The following is a 16,451-nucleotide window of genomic DNA, read 5'->3' on the forward strand; positions in this document are numbered from 1 at the left end:
CTACACCTGACCTTCTCAGGACCATTCAACCTTACACCTGACCTTCTCAGGACCATTCAACCCTACTCCTGACCTTCTCAGGACCATTCAACCCTACTCCTGACCTTCTCAGGGACATTCAACCTTACACCTGACCTTCTCAGGACTATTCAACTCTACTCCTGAACTTCTCAGGGCCATTCAGAGTCGTAAAGGGAGAAAGGGAGAGCAGTTTATTGGTCTTGTGATGGCTTGTAACCATATATAATAAAATATAATAAAAATATAATGAAAATTGATGAATATAATAAACTACATTCATCAATCTGACTCCATTACTATGTGACTAAACGCAACAGGCTCTGTGGATCTAGAGACTCTAGTCAAGGCCTTTCTTCCATCACCACTTAGTAGTGTGGCTATAATGAACATGGGCCTATCTTGTACCAAATATTAAGGGACTCGATTGTTCTTACTGTTTAACTCTGCATTGTTGCTCGTAACTAAGCATTTCACGGGAAAGTGTACACCTGTTGTATTCAGCACACGTGACAGATAACATTTGAATTGAGATACAAATAACTAACCCTGGTGACCGATGTTCTAACATTAATGTATTGAGGCAAGTAGATCAGGGATGTCAAGGTGGAACCAAGACATATGGTGTGTGTGTATAGTGTATATAACAACTACCAAGAGACCTGCTAAATTATGAGCCTATAGTCATTCAAAAGACTTACTCTGTGAAACGAGGAATGCAATTTACCCAATTAAACGAATAGGATTTATTCATTATGAAAGGATGAAACACTCAAACAATGGCATGAAACACATGACACATTACAGAATACACTGAGTAAATAACTCTCAAATAAATAAGACTGAACGTGGTTACACGTGTCTGATACACACAGAATCCTGCTAACACCTTCTCAAAATATGAGCAAATTCACTGTCCTTTTAACCAAATTCAAGCAGGAAGTCACCCCCTAACCTGAATGAACATTTCGTAGCACTTTGCCAGTAAAAACAATAGGCAGGAACAACACATCCAGATTCTAATCTAATCAACTCAATTTAAACAATAGTAGCCCTTCCCTGTGTTTCTCCTCTTTGAACTATTCGCCGTCCGACAAAACAGAATGACACAATTTCCCTGTAATAATAAATTCATAGCACTTACAGTACAATGAAACATATCCCAATTCATAGCTGTTTATGAACTCTTGAAACAATTCAAATACGACAATTGAATTCACATTCACTGTCGTCAGTGACCCCAGGACTTCCGTGGGAACATCTCATCCCAGAGACTGCAACAGTGTGAGATGCAAATGTACATCCATCCATCTGGACAATGCCATATTGAATTAACAAGCCACCTATCTCTGCCAACAGGGCACTCTGTTTCAGTGACCTGTTCCAGCAGTCCCAGCTGAAATATGTCTTCTGCATTTAACCCATCCCCTCTGAATCAGAGAGGTGCGGGGGGCTGCCACAATCAACATCCACGTCTTCGGCGCACAGTGGGTTAACTGCCTTTCTCAGGGGCAGCACGACTGATTTTTTACCTTGTCAACTCGGGGATTTGATCCAGCAATACTTTTGGTTACTAGCCCAACGCTCTAACCACTAGGCTACCTAGAAGGCTAGGCTATCTGAAACCTGTGCTTGTTCTGCCAAATTGTAACACATTGATGTGAGCTCATCTGCTTTCATGTGCCGAATACAACAGGTGTAGACGAGCTCATACCAGCACTCAGTCAAGCACTGTAGCATTCATTCCAGGTGGAAACTTCCGGCACTCATTGGAAACTTTTGACATTTTTCAAGATAAGATCACGATCAGCACGCTTTTGCAATGTAGTAAAATCATTAGGGTCTGTCTTGTTTTAGGCCCTTGTGGAACGAGGTGTCATGGAAGGCTTGACCTAGTTTGTATGATAGCATGACGACATAACTAACGATGGTACCGTATGTTCCTCGTCAGGAGGGCGAGGCCATCGGTAGCAGCATCCTCCAGCTCGTGGTCACAGACAGAGACACCCCTCACAATGGACCTCCCTTCACTTTTCACATCGCGTCTGGGAACGAGGACCGCCGCTTCCACGTAGACCAGGGAGGTCTGTTGTCCATCTCTGCCCCTCTGAAGAAGAAGATCAAGCCACAGCACCTACTGAAAATACAGGTGACGAATCTTCCTGTAATAAAACAGATCCCTGCAGGTAAACATATTTACCTGGTTGTAATCTGTTTGTCTGACGTCTATACATGTCCACTGGTTATTTGGGATGTCGAAATGGAGTATAAATGTAGACCTACATAGTACTAGCAGATACTGATATTTGATCATATGTGTTTCTATTCATGCCCTTACCTCAGGTGACAGACAGCGGACACCCTCCTCTCTCCTCCATCTGCGTGGTGAAGATCAACGTCACTGAGCAGAGCAAGTACCCTCCTTCTGTGATGCCCCTGGAAGTCTTCATCACCACCACAGGAGACACCTTCTCCAACCGAGTCATAGGCAAGCTCCATGCCTCCGACCAGGACCTGCACGACATCCTAAACTACAAGCTGATCTCGGAGTCTCCAGGTGGGGGAGACCCAGGGCCGAGCTCAGAACCCTCTGGAGGCCTCTCCAGGTTCTCTGTGGATTTGGTGGATGGGAAGATCTGGGCCGATGAAGACCTGAAACCTGGTCTCTACTCCCTCAATGTCAGCGTCTCCGATGGGAAGTTCAGCGTGTGGGCCGGGGTGAAGGTCCATGTATGGAAACCCACACAACAGGCCCTGGACGCTGGGCTCACTCTGCAGCTGGCTGGGCTTTCCCCGGAGGAGTTCCTGGGGGACCACTGGAGAGGCCTCCAGAGGAGCCTCAGCACGGCCCTGGGTATAACCAGGCAAGACCTCCACCTGGTGAGCCTACAGCAGCAACCCAACTCCCTGGTCCTGGAGGTTCTGCTGCTATGGAGGCCGCATGGTGGAAATGTAGAACCGTTACCAACCAACCGGCTGGCAGGGATCATCGCTGACATAGAAGACTCGTTGGGACTGAGTGTTCTCAAGGTGCATCATAATGGGTGTCTAGGGACAGAATGCCCTCGTAGAGGATGCAGGAACTCAGTCCAGATGAGAGGGGAGAGGCTGAGCCACTACGCCACAGCCAGGGCCGGCTTCATCACCCCACAACACACCTGGGAGAGTGTCTGCCCTTGCAACGGTAGGTGTAACTGAGGTGGTTTGGTAGCTAGACAAGGTTACTTATCAAGCTTGTATGAGATGTGCCTGAGACGTGAAGAATTGCAGAATTAGCTCACTAAGTCAATACCTAGGCTTTGGATTACTTGGCTAACACTTACTTTGAGCACACAGTAGACCTGTGATTGAACCCTATCAGTCAAATAGTCTCCTACCTTCTCTATGATCACAGTAGGAGCCTGAAGTCACCCCCTTCATGATCTAACTCACTTCACATTCAAATGGGGATTAGCTGGGTGCAGCTGGGAGCTAGGGGCCTCCAGGATAGTGCTAGTGATTATCTGCTTGTTGTGGGTCTTCTTAGTTACTGTTGTCCCCCTGGCAGACATATTTAGTGGAGGTATTCTGTTGAGGTTACCACCTCTTTAGTTAGACTGTTTTGGCTAAACCCAAAGCCTAAAAAAAACCAAATATCTCTAGGAAAGCGATGTGGAAGATCTGAGCCTGAAACAAAATACGTGAGGGGATTTTTTTATTTGTATGAACTTTGAAAGATTCTCACATGAAAGTCTGTTTGATCAAGCAGATTTCCTTATGAGAACACATTTGAGTGACTATTCCTAATTTGACGGACAGATAGTCATCCAAAATTAGTGTTTTTAAATATTAGTCACTACATGTTAATTAGACATGTTTTTGATGAAATCATACAAATTACATTTAACATTTAACATTTAACATTTGACATTTAACATTTAACATTTGACATTTGACATTTGACATTTAACATTTAACATTTAACATTTAACATTTGCACCGTTTTTCCAACTTCAGAGTCTGCTGTGAGTTTTGACGGGAATGGCTATCTGAAATACCTGTATCAGACTGAGGCGGAGGAGAATCAGAACTTCCGTCTCTCTCTGCGCATCAAGACCTTCCAGCAACAAGGCGTTGTCATGAGTACCAATGCAACCAACTGGGGGAGCTTGAAGGTATTGTAAAGCTCACATGCATTCATTATTATCAGAGATGAAAAAACACACGTCGTTATTTGCTTTTGCAGTATCTCGTAGCTCATTCAATCAGTTCAATTAGATTTACAGCCCATTTTACATCAGTGTTTTACAGTATCATGTATTGCACTACATTATTATCAGAGATCATAAAAGCAACATATTCCTTTTCCTTGGCAGTCCCTCCTGTACTGTAGCAGACATTCTAAATGCCTGATTGCATATCAGAGGGCTGTGATTATACGGAAGTGAACATTTCAGTGTGGATTCCTGGCTCAATCATACTGATCTCTTATCATATTATTCCCTCTCTGCTGGCTTTGTCTGTGTCAGTTGATCAACGGGACTTTGAACTGATCCAACCACGTTGTGGTGAGGACTGTCTCTATCTTCATGTCCCCATTTCCATCAGTTCTTTCATAGCCTAGTCCCAGATTTGTGTGCTGCCTTGACAAACTCAATACTCTGAGTTAAAAAAAAAAATTAAAAAAAAAAGAGGGCCATCACATCCTTCAGACACTTCTGGAATTGAAATTTAGTTCAAGACTGGGGGGGGGGGGGACTCCCCCTGGGCTGGCGGTTGAGCTAACATAGGCTAATGCGATTAGCATGAGGTTGTAAGTATCAAGAGCATTTCCCAGGACATTGACATATCTGATATTGGCAGAAAGCTTAAATTCTTGTTAATCTAACTGCACTGTCCAATTTACAGTAGCTATTACAGTGAAAGAATACCATGCTATTGTTTGAGGAGAGTACACAGTTATGAACTTGTATGTATTAATAAACCAATTAGGCACATTTGGGCTGCCTCGATACAAAATGTTGAACCATAATGGTTCATTGGATCAGTCTAAAACTTTGCACATACACTGCTGCCATCTAGTGGCCAAAATCTAAATTGCGCCTGGGCTGGACTAATACATTATGGCCATTCTCTTACACTTCAAAATTATGGTGCAAAAAAAATACAAAAAAACACATGATTTTTTCACTTCACAGCGGCTTTGTCAGAAAATATTACACAATTGATGTGTTTCCCTTGAGAGTTAGGCTTCACCGCAACAAATTCTTATCAATTCCCAAATCTCATCAATATTTTGACCCAAAATAAAAATGGGAGAAGTAGTCACATCCATCCTTTAGAAATTTCTGGAATGGAAATTCAGTTTAGGACCTACTCACCGATCACCGGCTAAAGGTTTTTCATGTATTCCTCACATTTTTTACACTAAATTACTTTTTGAAGTGGTTTAGCCCATTTGAACAATAGCGCCCGTGACAAGCCTGTGGAGAAAGAGGAAAAGGTGACTTGTCGGTTAAAACCACTGTGAGTATAACAGAACTCATATGGCAGGCAAAAACCTGAGAAAAAAATCCAACCAGGAAGTGGGAAATCTGAGGTTGGTCGATTTTCAACTCAGCCCCTATTGAAGTTACAGTGGGATATGGGTCATGTTGCACTTCCTAAGGCTTCCATGAGATGTCAACTGTCTTTAGAAACTTGTTTGAGGCTTCTACTATGAAGGGGGGCTGAATGAGAGGGGAATGAGTCAGAGGTCTGCCAGCAGTCACACACTGGTCACGTGCATTTCACATGAGAGGTATCTTCCGTTCCTTTGCTTTTCTGATGACAAAGGAATTCTCAAGTTGGAATATTATTGAAGACTTATGTTAAAAACATCCTAAAGATTGATTCCATACATCGTTTTATATGTTTCTACGGACTGTAACAAAACTTTTTGACATTTCATCTGCAACTTGTTTACCAAACACGCTAACAAAAGTAGCTATTTGGACATAAATGATGGACATTATCGAACAAATCAAACATTTATTGTGGAACTGGGATTCCTGGGACTGCATTCTGATGAAGATCATCAAAGGTAAGTGAATATTTATAATGTTATTTCTGACTTCTGTTGACTCCAACATGGCGGATATATGTGTTTGTTTGTCTGAGCGCCATACTCAGATTATTGCATGGTTTGTTTTTCCGTAAAGCTTTTTAAAAATCGGACACAGCGGTTGCCTTAAGGAGAAGTGTATCTAAAGTTCCATGCATAATACTTGTATTTTCATCAACATTTATAATGAGTATTTCTGTAAATTGATGTGGCTCTCTGCAAAATCACTGGATGTTTTTGGATCTACTGAACATAACGCGCCAATGTATATTGAGATTTTTTGATATAAATATGAACTTTATCAAACAAAACATACATGTATTGTGTAACATGAAGTCCTATGAGTGTCATCTGAAGAAGATCATCAAAGGTTAGTGATTCATTTTATCTCTATTTCTGCTTTTTGTGACTCCTCTCTTTGGCTGGAAAAATGGCTGTTTTTCTGTGGCTTGGCTCTGACCTAACATAATCGTTTGTGGTGCTTTCGCTGTAAAGCCTATTTGAAGTCGGACACTGTGGTGGGATTAACAACAAGATTACCTTTAAAATGGTATACGATACTTGTATGTTTGAGGAATTTTAATTATGAGATTTCTGTTGTTTTGAATTTGGCGCCCTGCACTTTCACTGGCTGTTGTCATATCGATCCCGTTAACGGGATTTCAGCCCTAAGAAGTTTTTAACAATAGTGACAGCTTGGATCTATTATTATCAAGGAGATGCATGCTAGAGAAGGAGAAGCATGCTAGAGAAGGAGAAGCATGCTAGAGAGACACTGTAAAGAAGCAGATAGTCTTAATGCTACTAGTCACAGTGGCTGTACAGGACACCCTCTGATCATAAACATCTCCCACGGGGAGCTAGTAGTGCACTACCCCATAGGGCTCAGGTAAAAAGTAGTGCACAACCCCATTAGGGGAGCTAGTAGTGCACTACCCCATTAGGGGAGCTAGTAGTGCACTACCCCATTAGGGGAGCTAGTAGTGCACTACCCCATTAGGTCTCTGGTAAAAAGTAGTGCACTACCCCATTAGGGCTCTGGTAAAAAGTAGTGCACTACCCCATTAGGGCTCTGGTAAAAAGTAGTGCACTACCCCATTAGGGGAGCTAGTAGTGCACTACCCCATTAGGGAGCTGGCCCACCTCCAGGGTCCATAGAGCTCTGGGTCAACAGTAGTGCACTACCCCATTAGGGGAGCTAGCCCACCTCCAGGGCCCATAGAGCCCCGGTCAACAGTAGTGCACTACCCCATAGGGCCCTGGTAAAAAGTAGTGCACTACCCCATAGGGCCCTGGTAAAAAAGTAGTGCACTACCCCATAGGGACCTGGTAAAAAAGTACTGCACTACCCCATAGGGACCTGGTAAAAAAAAGTACTGCACTACCCCATAGGGACCTGGTAAAAAAAAGTAGTGCACTACCCCATAAGGCCCTGGTAAAAAGTAGTGCACTACCCCATAGGACCCTGGTAAAAAGTAGTGCACTAAATAGGGAATAGGGTTCCATTTGGGACGCAAATGGTATACACACTGAACACAGTAATTCAATTTTCCCTGACTGGAGTTGGTCCGTCTGGTAGCGTCTGTATGTCAGGCAGTCTGAAGTATCGTAGCTCCTCTCACCAAAAACAAATTAGAGGGACGTGGATCCTTTTATTCCCACGTTAGCTCCATACTGAAGCATCAGCTGAATCAATTTTTTCACGATGTTTAACTTTCATGCCATGTAGATTTACATCATGGTAAACAAGTAGTTTAATTTGCTCCACTTGTATCGTTTAGAGCAAACTCGTGTTTATTTTAATATATATATATAATCTTTATTTAACTAAGCAAGTCAGTTAAGCACACATTCTTAGATCAGAGAGTGAGAGGTATATTTAACATTATGATCTGTCCTGTGTGGCTTTGGGTTGGTACCAGAGTTGGGTAGAATACATACGTGAAACTACTTTCAAATACTTTGCTGTGATTTTTTTACCCGGTAGGCCTACAACTGAACCAATGGAAAAGTCACAAAAGCAAAGCTAACTCTGAACTAAATCAAGCACTTCTCAAATACATGTACAGTATAACTGTTTGACATAGCTTATGTATTTGACTCCGGACAGGCCTGGTTGGTACAGGGTTAAGTTAGCGTGGTGAGTCAGTCAATACTGTAGCAGTATCAGCGGGATGTGACATTTGACGATGTTTGACACTACAATCGTACAACCGTACAATCCACTTCAACAAGTAGAGGACATTTAATTCCTGGGATAAGTTTCTTCTGGCGCACAGCTTCAGGATAGTCCTCTTTAACTAAGATGTACGTTCCTCTCAAATTCTTGTCTCTTTCCAGAACAGCTATCTTACAGAACTGATGTCCTCGCTCAATGACTTACAGATTGTTCTCATCTTCCTGTTCTCCTGTTTAAACTCATCGAGCTGACCCTGGGAGAACTGCAAACTGTTCTTCAGGTCCTGGACCTCTCTGGTCAGACCGTCCATTATTTTATTAGGTGACTCCACCAGTATTTGGACAAAACACTTGAAGCTATTTTCTTGTTGTTGTAACAACTGTTTGTAGAACTCTTTTTGTTAGTTTGAAAGATCCTTCATCTGTGTTAAAGAGACACCACTGTCCTCAATGGTACTCCCACCGGCTTTGGTCTTTGTTATGGTAGCAACGTAAGCTTTGCTGTTGCTCCTCGCAGTTCCAGGCAGGGCAAGTCGCAGGCCAGATGGAAACAGCAACAAACACCAGGGATTCAAACAGTCACACTACGGGAGACAATCTGTGGTACTAGCCTCAAGGGCTGTGGGCTGTGTACAAGTTGCTAAGGAAACCTGGCTAGCTCGACAGCTAGCTAAAGTTAGTTAGAAGCTAGGCTAGTAGCTTGTACATTGATCTTCCCACACCTTAATGTGATGTTATATATTGACAATGTTTTTTGACAATGCATGCCACCGGAACTGTTGGAGATAATGTCGGGTTGGAACAGCTGAGATGGTGATAATGTCAGGTTGGAACAGCTGCGATGGTGATAATGTCAGGTTGGAACAGCTGAGATGGTGATAATGTTGGGTTGGATGATGCCGTGGATGGTCTTGATGTTTGAAATGACCTAACAAGCTGCCTGTCTTCATAAACTACAGGCCAATAAATAAAGCAACCGCTAAAATCAAATGTGGTGTTCAACAGGGATAGAGTCTTGGACCTCTATTATTTCCAGTTTATACTAATGATCTGACAAATGTATCAAACTATAATTTAAACATTGGATGTAATAAATGAGTAGTCTAGTCTGACTAGTCACTTTAAGCAATGTCACTTTATATAATGTTTACATACCCTACATTACTCATCTCATATGCATATACTGTACTCTATACCATCTACTGCATCTTGCCATCTTGATGTAATGTATCACTAGCCACTTTAAACAAAGCCACTTCATATGTTTTCATACCCTACATTACTTATCTCATATGTATATACTGTACTCGATACCATCTACTGCATCTTGCCTATGCCGCATGGCCATCGCTCATCCATATATTTATATGTACATATTCTTATTAATTTCTTAACATTTGTGTGTATAAGGTAGTTGTTGTGAAATTGTTAGATTGCTTGTTAGATATTACTGCACGGTCAGAACTAGAAGCACAAGCATTTCGCTACACTCGCATTAACATCTGCTAACCATGTGTGTGTGACCAATAAAAATGTATTTGGTTTGATTTGAGTGATGTGTTGTTCTCTTCCACTGTTTCTACTTCAGACTGGTGGGGACTCTGATGAATAAAAGTTTACCAACAGTGAACACTGTTATATTATCTTTCACAGCTGATGGATAGTTGTATCAGTGTGTATGTAAGCAGAGTTCTACAATCTTCCACAGCTGATGGATAGTTGTATCAGTGTGTATATAAGCAGAGTTCTACAATCTTCCACAGCTGATGGACAGTTGTATCAGTGTGTATATAAGCAGAGTTCGACAATCTTCCACAGCTGATGGGCAGGAAGTTTGGTATTTTCCATTTTATAAGGATCTTCATTAGCTGTTGAAAAAGCAGCAGCTACTCTTCCTGGGGTTCACACAAAACCTGAAACATGCCATAATACAGAACATTAATAGACAAGAACAGATCAAGAACAACCTTTTTTAAAGATTCATGTAAAGTAAAGTTGATGTTCATGTAAAGTATATACTGTCTTAGGTGTGTCTACAGTGTTAGGATGAGCCGTGTTCTGTACGTTTGTGCTTATGTGTTCTCTTCTGCTGTCTTCCACAGCTGATAGGTGGAGAGTTGAGGTTCATGTACCTCTGTGGCAACATGCTCCCCGGTTCCCTGCGTGTCCACGCAGCCCCAGCGGTGTCGGACGGACGGTGGCACCACGTCCTTCTGGAGGTTAACAGCACCATCCTCAGACTCACCCTGGACCACATTTACTCAGCCCAGGTTGTCCTCTCTGAACCCTGCCATCTGATGCAGCCCCATGGGACTCTGATCTTCGCTGGCTCCCCTAGTCCTGGTTCTTCTCCCACCACCACCACCACCACCTCTACAGAGACCCAGGCCAGGGCCCAGACACAGGCACATGGCTTGGTGGGCTGCCTGGAGGGTATGGAGCTGAATGGAGAGCCTATCAGGACAGAGGAGGATAAGGAGTGGAATGGGCCTGGGAGGAGGAGGGTGTTTGGGGTCTACCAGTGCTGTGTCAACCAGGTCAGGATGAACAGCTGTGACAGTAACCCCTGTCTGAATGGAGGAATCTGTGAGGAGGAATCAAATGGAGGTCAGTTTCTTAACCTTGGCATACTGTATCACTCCCCAATAGTGTCAACCTCTACAAACAACACAAATAGCATACTGTACGCCTCTACCCACAACATTCAAGGTAGCAACAAAGCCTACAGGTTTAGAGAAAACATCCCTGTTGTTTATGGATATTAGTTCTGAGATGGAACTATACTTACGGCATATTGTCTAGTATCCCTTCAACAACATCTGATTAGTCCATCTGTGAGGGTGGACATTCAATCACCACTATGAAAATAGATTGTTGAACAAACTAGTGTTTGAACAGATTGGAGGAGTCATCTAGTTTATAAAATAGTATCATACTTGTTCTACAAGGAAGTTGAAACTAGAGTAGTGAGGTGCAAACTGAATAACCAGACCTCACGACAACTGGATGGAACCAAACTGTCTACCCTGTATTCCACTTTTTGAAAGAGTTGTTATCCTATCCTTCCTTAGAATCCCTCTGATGTTCCTGAGGGAGTAAGAGAACTGTCATGGTGTTCTAGAACTTCAGTAGGCTGATCTCTCTTCCTGTTTATATGTTGGTTTACCCTCAAGGCTTCCACTGCAGCTGTCCAGAGTCATCCCATGGCCCTCACTGTGAGCTGGACAGCAACCCCTGTGCCTCCCAGCCCTGTGCCCACGGTGGGGTGTGTGTGCCAAAGAGGCAAGGTTACATCTGCAACTGCCAACTCAATATGGCTGGAAACAGGTATATCTATCTCTCACATAGCTATCCCTCCCATCCCTACAGCCTTGGTATAAACACAATGTTAGTTTTTTCCCCCCACACTTTACTCCGATGATGACGTCAAGAAATCAACTTCATTTACAATGGAATTAGTGTTCACATGTCAAGGACAAAAAGGCCCATACACTATTATGCTTCTAATACCACATTTTAGTAAATGACAAATAGTGTTCACATTTCTCTCATCTTTAAGACCTTTCTACCTACCAAGTAGTACAGTTGTTCTGATTCTTTTTGGTTAGTCATGGAAAATGTTACCCATGGTATGCTCCCCTAGTTTCATTGGCTCGGGGTATGATTAAGCCTAATTCTGTTGTTTGTCCTCTTTCCTTCCTTGGAAAAGGAACTAAAAGCAAAATGTCTCATTTTTGTTCTCTGCAAGATAATGGACAATAAAGTCGTCTTCTTCTTCTTTAGGTGTCAGAGCCTTATCGACAGATGCTCTCCCAACCCGTGTCAAGGAGGGTATGACTGTACCTTCTCTGGGGGCTCCATCCACTGCAACACCCTGCCCCAGGTATTGTACCAAGCTAAACTACAGTACCCATAATGCTCTGTGTAACATATCTGATTTTAGTAGGTGAAGTTAGGGTGAAGTTGCCCTAGACCAGTGGTCCGGCCCTGACTAAATCTAACCAAAAGGTGTCCCATCTTCTCATCAATACAGCTGTCTGCCGGGCTGGGCTACATCGAGATCGTGGAGATCTGCGCCAGCCTGACAGGGGTTTTCTTCCTGGTCGGTGTTTTTGTCTGTGTCCGTAAACGCTATGTCCAACAGAAGAAGAAGAAGCCTCTCTGTGTTCAGGACTCCAACGGTTACTTCCAACCCAGTCTGGCCAAATCCATGATGGCCAACACCCCAGAGGTCAGCCCAATAGAGATGAGCACGCTGATAGGTTCTGGAAACGACCTGGATAACAGTCCCTTCAGATCTCTGAAGCCTCGCAGCCAGATGGACCTGGGGCTGGGGTCCCAGGTAAGCCTAAGGGCCGGGAAGCAGAAGCCTCAGGGGCCCGTGGTGTGTAGTGTGGCCCCCAACCTCCCTCCTACACCTTCATCCATCTCTGACAATGAGTCCATCAGGAAACACCACTGGGATCAGGACTATGAAGGTGAGTTCAATTAATAATTAGAGTAGATAATAGCTGTCTGAGTTTTTAATTTATTGATGACTGTGGTAGTAGCTTACCCGACATGCCGTGCCGGTCTTCACTTTTTCCAAATAAATTAGTGACAGCATTTAATTGACTTGACAGATGAGCCACCCAAAAGGACAAGTGTCTGAAGGTGAATGATCTGGAGAGGAGAACATAACAAAGCATTATTCATATTATACTCCTTCTCACTTTGTCCTTCAGATCAAAACAATGGAGGTTACTCATCCATACATGAATGTAATCCACTATCAGTTTTGATACATACAGAGCTTGTGGCTGTGAGCAATAGTCTGGTCAGGCAGGCATTTCCTGCAGAGGATAAGTTACTAAGGTGTTGGATTTGAATAGGTTTTTCCATCACTCAGCGGTTAGAATACCTTACCTACTGTATAACGAGTTTAATGACTTTTATAACGAAAAGGACACTTTTAACATTGGTGTGAAAATCATCTGAAAACAAAGACGTTTTTACTGAAGGACTATGGTGAATGATAATGTATTATTCTCTTCTCCCTGCCGTTCAGTCTACCCTGCTGATCCTGACTACTACGGTCGACCCAACCCTGCGGTCCAAGAGTACCCCCAGGTCCAGGAGTTTCCCCAGTTCGACATTGTGGAGGACACCTACGGCTCAGTGACCGCATCTAAAGACTCACGTAGAAACTCTCGTTACAGCGGATTCCCGTTTCCCCTGGAGCGCTCTGACCGCCGCGCTCCCTTACCCCCCTGTTATAGTAACCAGAACCTGGATGACTTCCTGGGGCCTGACGGTCTTCCCTTACCCAGCTCTCAGTGCCCCAACGAGTACACTGCCATCAGTTACTATCCGACGCAACATGCACAAAGCGTGGACAATGTGTCGTCAGGCTACCGGCGCCTCAGCATGCGCCTCAGCGTTGCCATGCCGTCCTACGCTGAGTGTAACTCTCCTCCTCCTCCCCCTGCAACACAACAGGCTGGGCATGCAGGACGGAACTCTCGCTGCTACAACGGGTCTGACGTGGTGGGGAGCGACTACGGAAGCTGTGAGGAGGTCATGTTTTAGAATGTTTTAGAGTGTTCTAGTCTAGAACCCAGTGGAACTAAGTGAGAGTTGCAGATACAGTGCTCTCTAACAGAGGTCTCTTTAAGGGTGAAACTGCAACGTTCTATGAAAGATTTGAGTCTTGAACATTCTATGATGTGAATTAATTACATTCTCTCCAGTCAATTCTTAGAATGTCTCCATAGAATGTGATTCTAAGTGGACTTGACATTCGGTAGAGTAAATGTAAGAGTCCCTCACATTTTCTTCCTCAGGGTTAAACAGTATTACGGGATGTTTATCTGAAACTATCACAACAAGGTCTCGCAAACAAAGATGTGCTGTACTAAACGCTGCAGCAATATCAAACGCTCACTCATCTAGACCCCTCTCTGAGGGAGAGAGACTGGTTTTGTATAAAACCCAATTCCTATCAAGAATGAATATGTCTACATGTCGTGCAGAAAATAGCTACATTTCGTACAATAATAACCATATAACCAAAACGATGTTGCATACGGTAATATGTATGACCTCACCATTCAGTACAGTATGTATGTAGTCATATGGATTGCGTCTGAAATGGCACCCTGTTCCCTATAGGCCCTGGGCAAAAGGAGGGCACTACATAGGGAATAGGGTACGATTTGAGACGTAAACATAAGTAGACAAAATAATGAAGGGGACTGGATCCTAACAGTAAGAAGAAATCCATCTTTAAATGAATAAATGGATCGTAAATATACATAAATATGACGTGTGTTTGTCATCAGACAGATTGTCTGTTCAATATAACTTTTATCACTGATATGGCCAATTGTGTAAATAGTGCATAGTGTGGAAGTACCCCCCCCCCCCCCCCCCCCAAAAAAAAAATAAAATAATGTTTTTATCGAGTTGTAAAGGTTGGTGGTATTCTTTTGTAATAAGTACTTTGATGCCCCCCCCCACCCCACCCCACCCCACCCCACCAGGTTGGTTGGTGGTATTCTTTTGTAATAAGTACTTTGATGCCCCCCCCCCCCCCCCCACCAGGTTGGTTGGTGGTATTCTTTTGTAATAAGTACTTTGATGCCCCCCCCCACCCCACCCCACCCCCCCCCACCAGGTTGGTTGGTGGTATTCTTTTGTAATAAGTATTTTGAGTCCGAACATGTCAATGTGGCATCTAATCTGGAAAACCAGGGAATTATGGGAAAATTACTGAATTCAAAGTTATCATGATACCCCAATGTGTTTATACGCGCTGTGTATGTGTGTGCTAGTCCAATGAGTTCACATGAATGTGTTTTTGTGTGTATTATTTTTGTATCAATGTGAGGTGTATGAACCCCATGTTTTGAAGTTGTTTCTCTGTGAGAGATTTTAAGTCGTATTGCCAATTTGTTTTCAGCACTGGAAAGACGCCATGAATAAAATATGATCTTATATTATTAACAAAGTATATGTTGTCAGTATTTATTGTAATACTTGTATGTGTAAAGCACTGAGGCTGCTGGATTGACGTCTATAACGGCTATAACATGTACATGCAATACCAGCGGTGACCACAAGGAGACACAATTTGACACATTGGTGGAATTAAACTCCCTTGCCATTTACACGTCTCATTTTATAAAACAATTTCCCTTTGTGAAGACCAGATATTTTTCCAACATTAAGCCTACTCAGAGTAACAGCTCCATGGTGATGTCACTCTCTAGGAAAATGCATGACATCGTTTAGATAGTTGACTGATGATTGAGATGTCTCCCATGTTCTGTACAAGGGACAAGGGACAAGGGGGGGGGGGGCTCATAAGTTAATACTTCTCATCAGACATGTCTGTGGATCCTGGCTACTAAACTAATGGATGTACATCATGAGAAAAGGGTCAGAGAGAGAAAGATGAACAAAGATTATTAAGAGAGAGATAGATGTGCACTACCCGGGGAGTGAATGAGTTGTGAGTCAGCTCCAACTGAAGCAGTAGAAATCAAATCAAATCAAATTTATTTATATAGCCCTTTGTACATCAGCTGATATCTCAAAGTGCTGTACAGAAACCCAGCCTAAAACCCCAAACAGCAAGCAATGCAGGTGTAGAAGCACAGTGCCTAGGAAAAACTCCCTAGAAAGGCCAAAACCTAGGAAGAAACCTAGAGAGGAACCAGGCTATGTGGGGTGGCCAGTCCCCTTCTGGCTGTGCCGGGTGGAGATTATAACAGAACATGGCCAAGATGTTCAAATGTTCATAAATTACCAGCATGGTCGAATAATAATAAGGTAGAACAGTTGAAACTGGAGCAGCAGCACAGCCAGGTGGACTGGGGACAGCAAGGAGTCATCATGTCAGGTAGTCCTGGGGCATGGTCCTAGGGCTCAGGTCCTCCGAGAGAGAGAAAGAAAGAAGGAGAGAATTAGAGAACGCACACTTAGATTCACACAGGACACCGATTAGGACAGGAGAAGTACTCCAGATATAACAAACTGACCCCAGCCCCCCGACACATAAACTACTGCAGCATAAATACTGGAGGCTGAGACAGGAGGGGTCAGGAGACACTGTGGCCCCATCCGAGGACACCCCCGGACAGGGCCAAACAGGAAGGATATAACCCCACCCACTTTGCCAAAGCACAGCCCC

At 43.4% G+C, this 16,451-nt stretch overlaps 1 protein-coding gene across 1 annotated transcript in view; it reads left to right on the top strand.

The window, feature by feature from the left end:
- The window catches only part of LOC110489217 (protocadherin Fat 2), a 68,708-nt gene extending 53,442 nt beyond the window's left edge, over positions 1 to 15,266 (top strand). Inside the window, exons 21-28 of the mRNA XM_021561849.3 lie at positions 1,970 to 2,167; positions 2,362 to 3,202; positions 4,015 to 4,172; positions 10,381 to 10,885; positions 11,452 to 11,605; positions 12,062 to 12,161; positions 12,312 to 12,756; positions 13,326 to 15,266. Of these exons, the coding sequence (XP_021417524.3) occupies positions 1,970 to 2,167; positions 2,362 to 3,202; positions 4,015 to 4,172; positions 10,381 to 10,885; positions 11,452 to 11,605; positions 12,062 to 12,161; positions 12,312 to 12,756; positions 13,326 to 13,846 (2,922 nt within the window). The 3' untranslated portion in view covers positions 13,847 to 15,266. The remainder of the gene's footprint in view (positions 1 to 1,969; positions 2,168 to 2,361; positions 3,203 to 4,014; positions 4,173 to 10,380; positions 10,886 to 11,451; positions 11,606 to 12,061; positions 12,162 to 12,311; positions 12,757 to 13,325) is intronic.
- Positions 15,267 to 16,451: the final 1,185 nt, after the last annotated feature.

The sequence above is a fragment of the Oncorhynchus mykiss genome, chromosome 14 (genome assembly GCF_057628025.1).
Source record: "Oncorhynchus mykiss isolate SJ-2025 chromosome 14, ASM5762802v1, whole genome shotgun sequence".
NCBI classification, from domain to species: domain Eukaryota; kingdom Metazoa; phylum Chordata; class Actinopteri; order Salmoniformes; family Salmonidae; genus Oncorhynchus; species Oncorhynchus mykiss.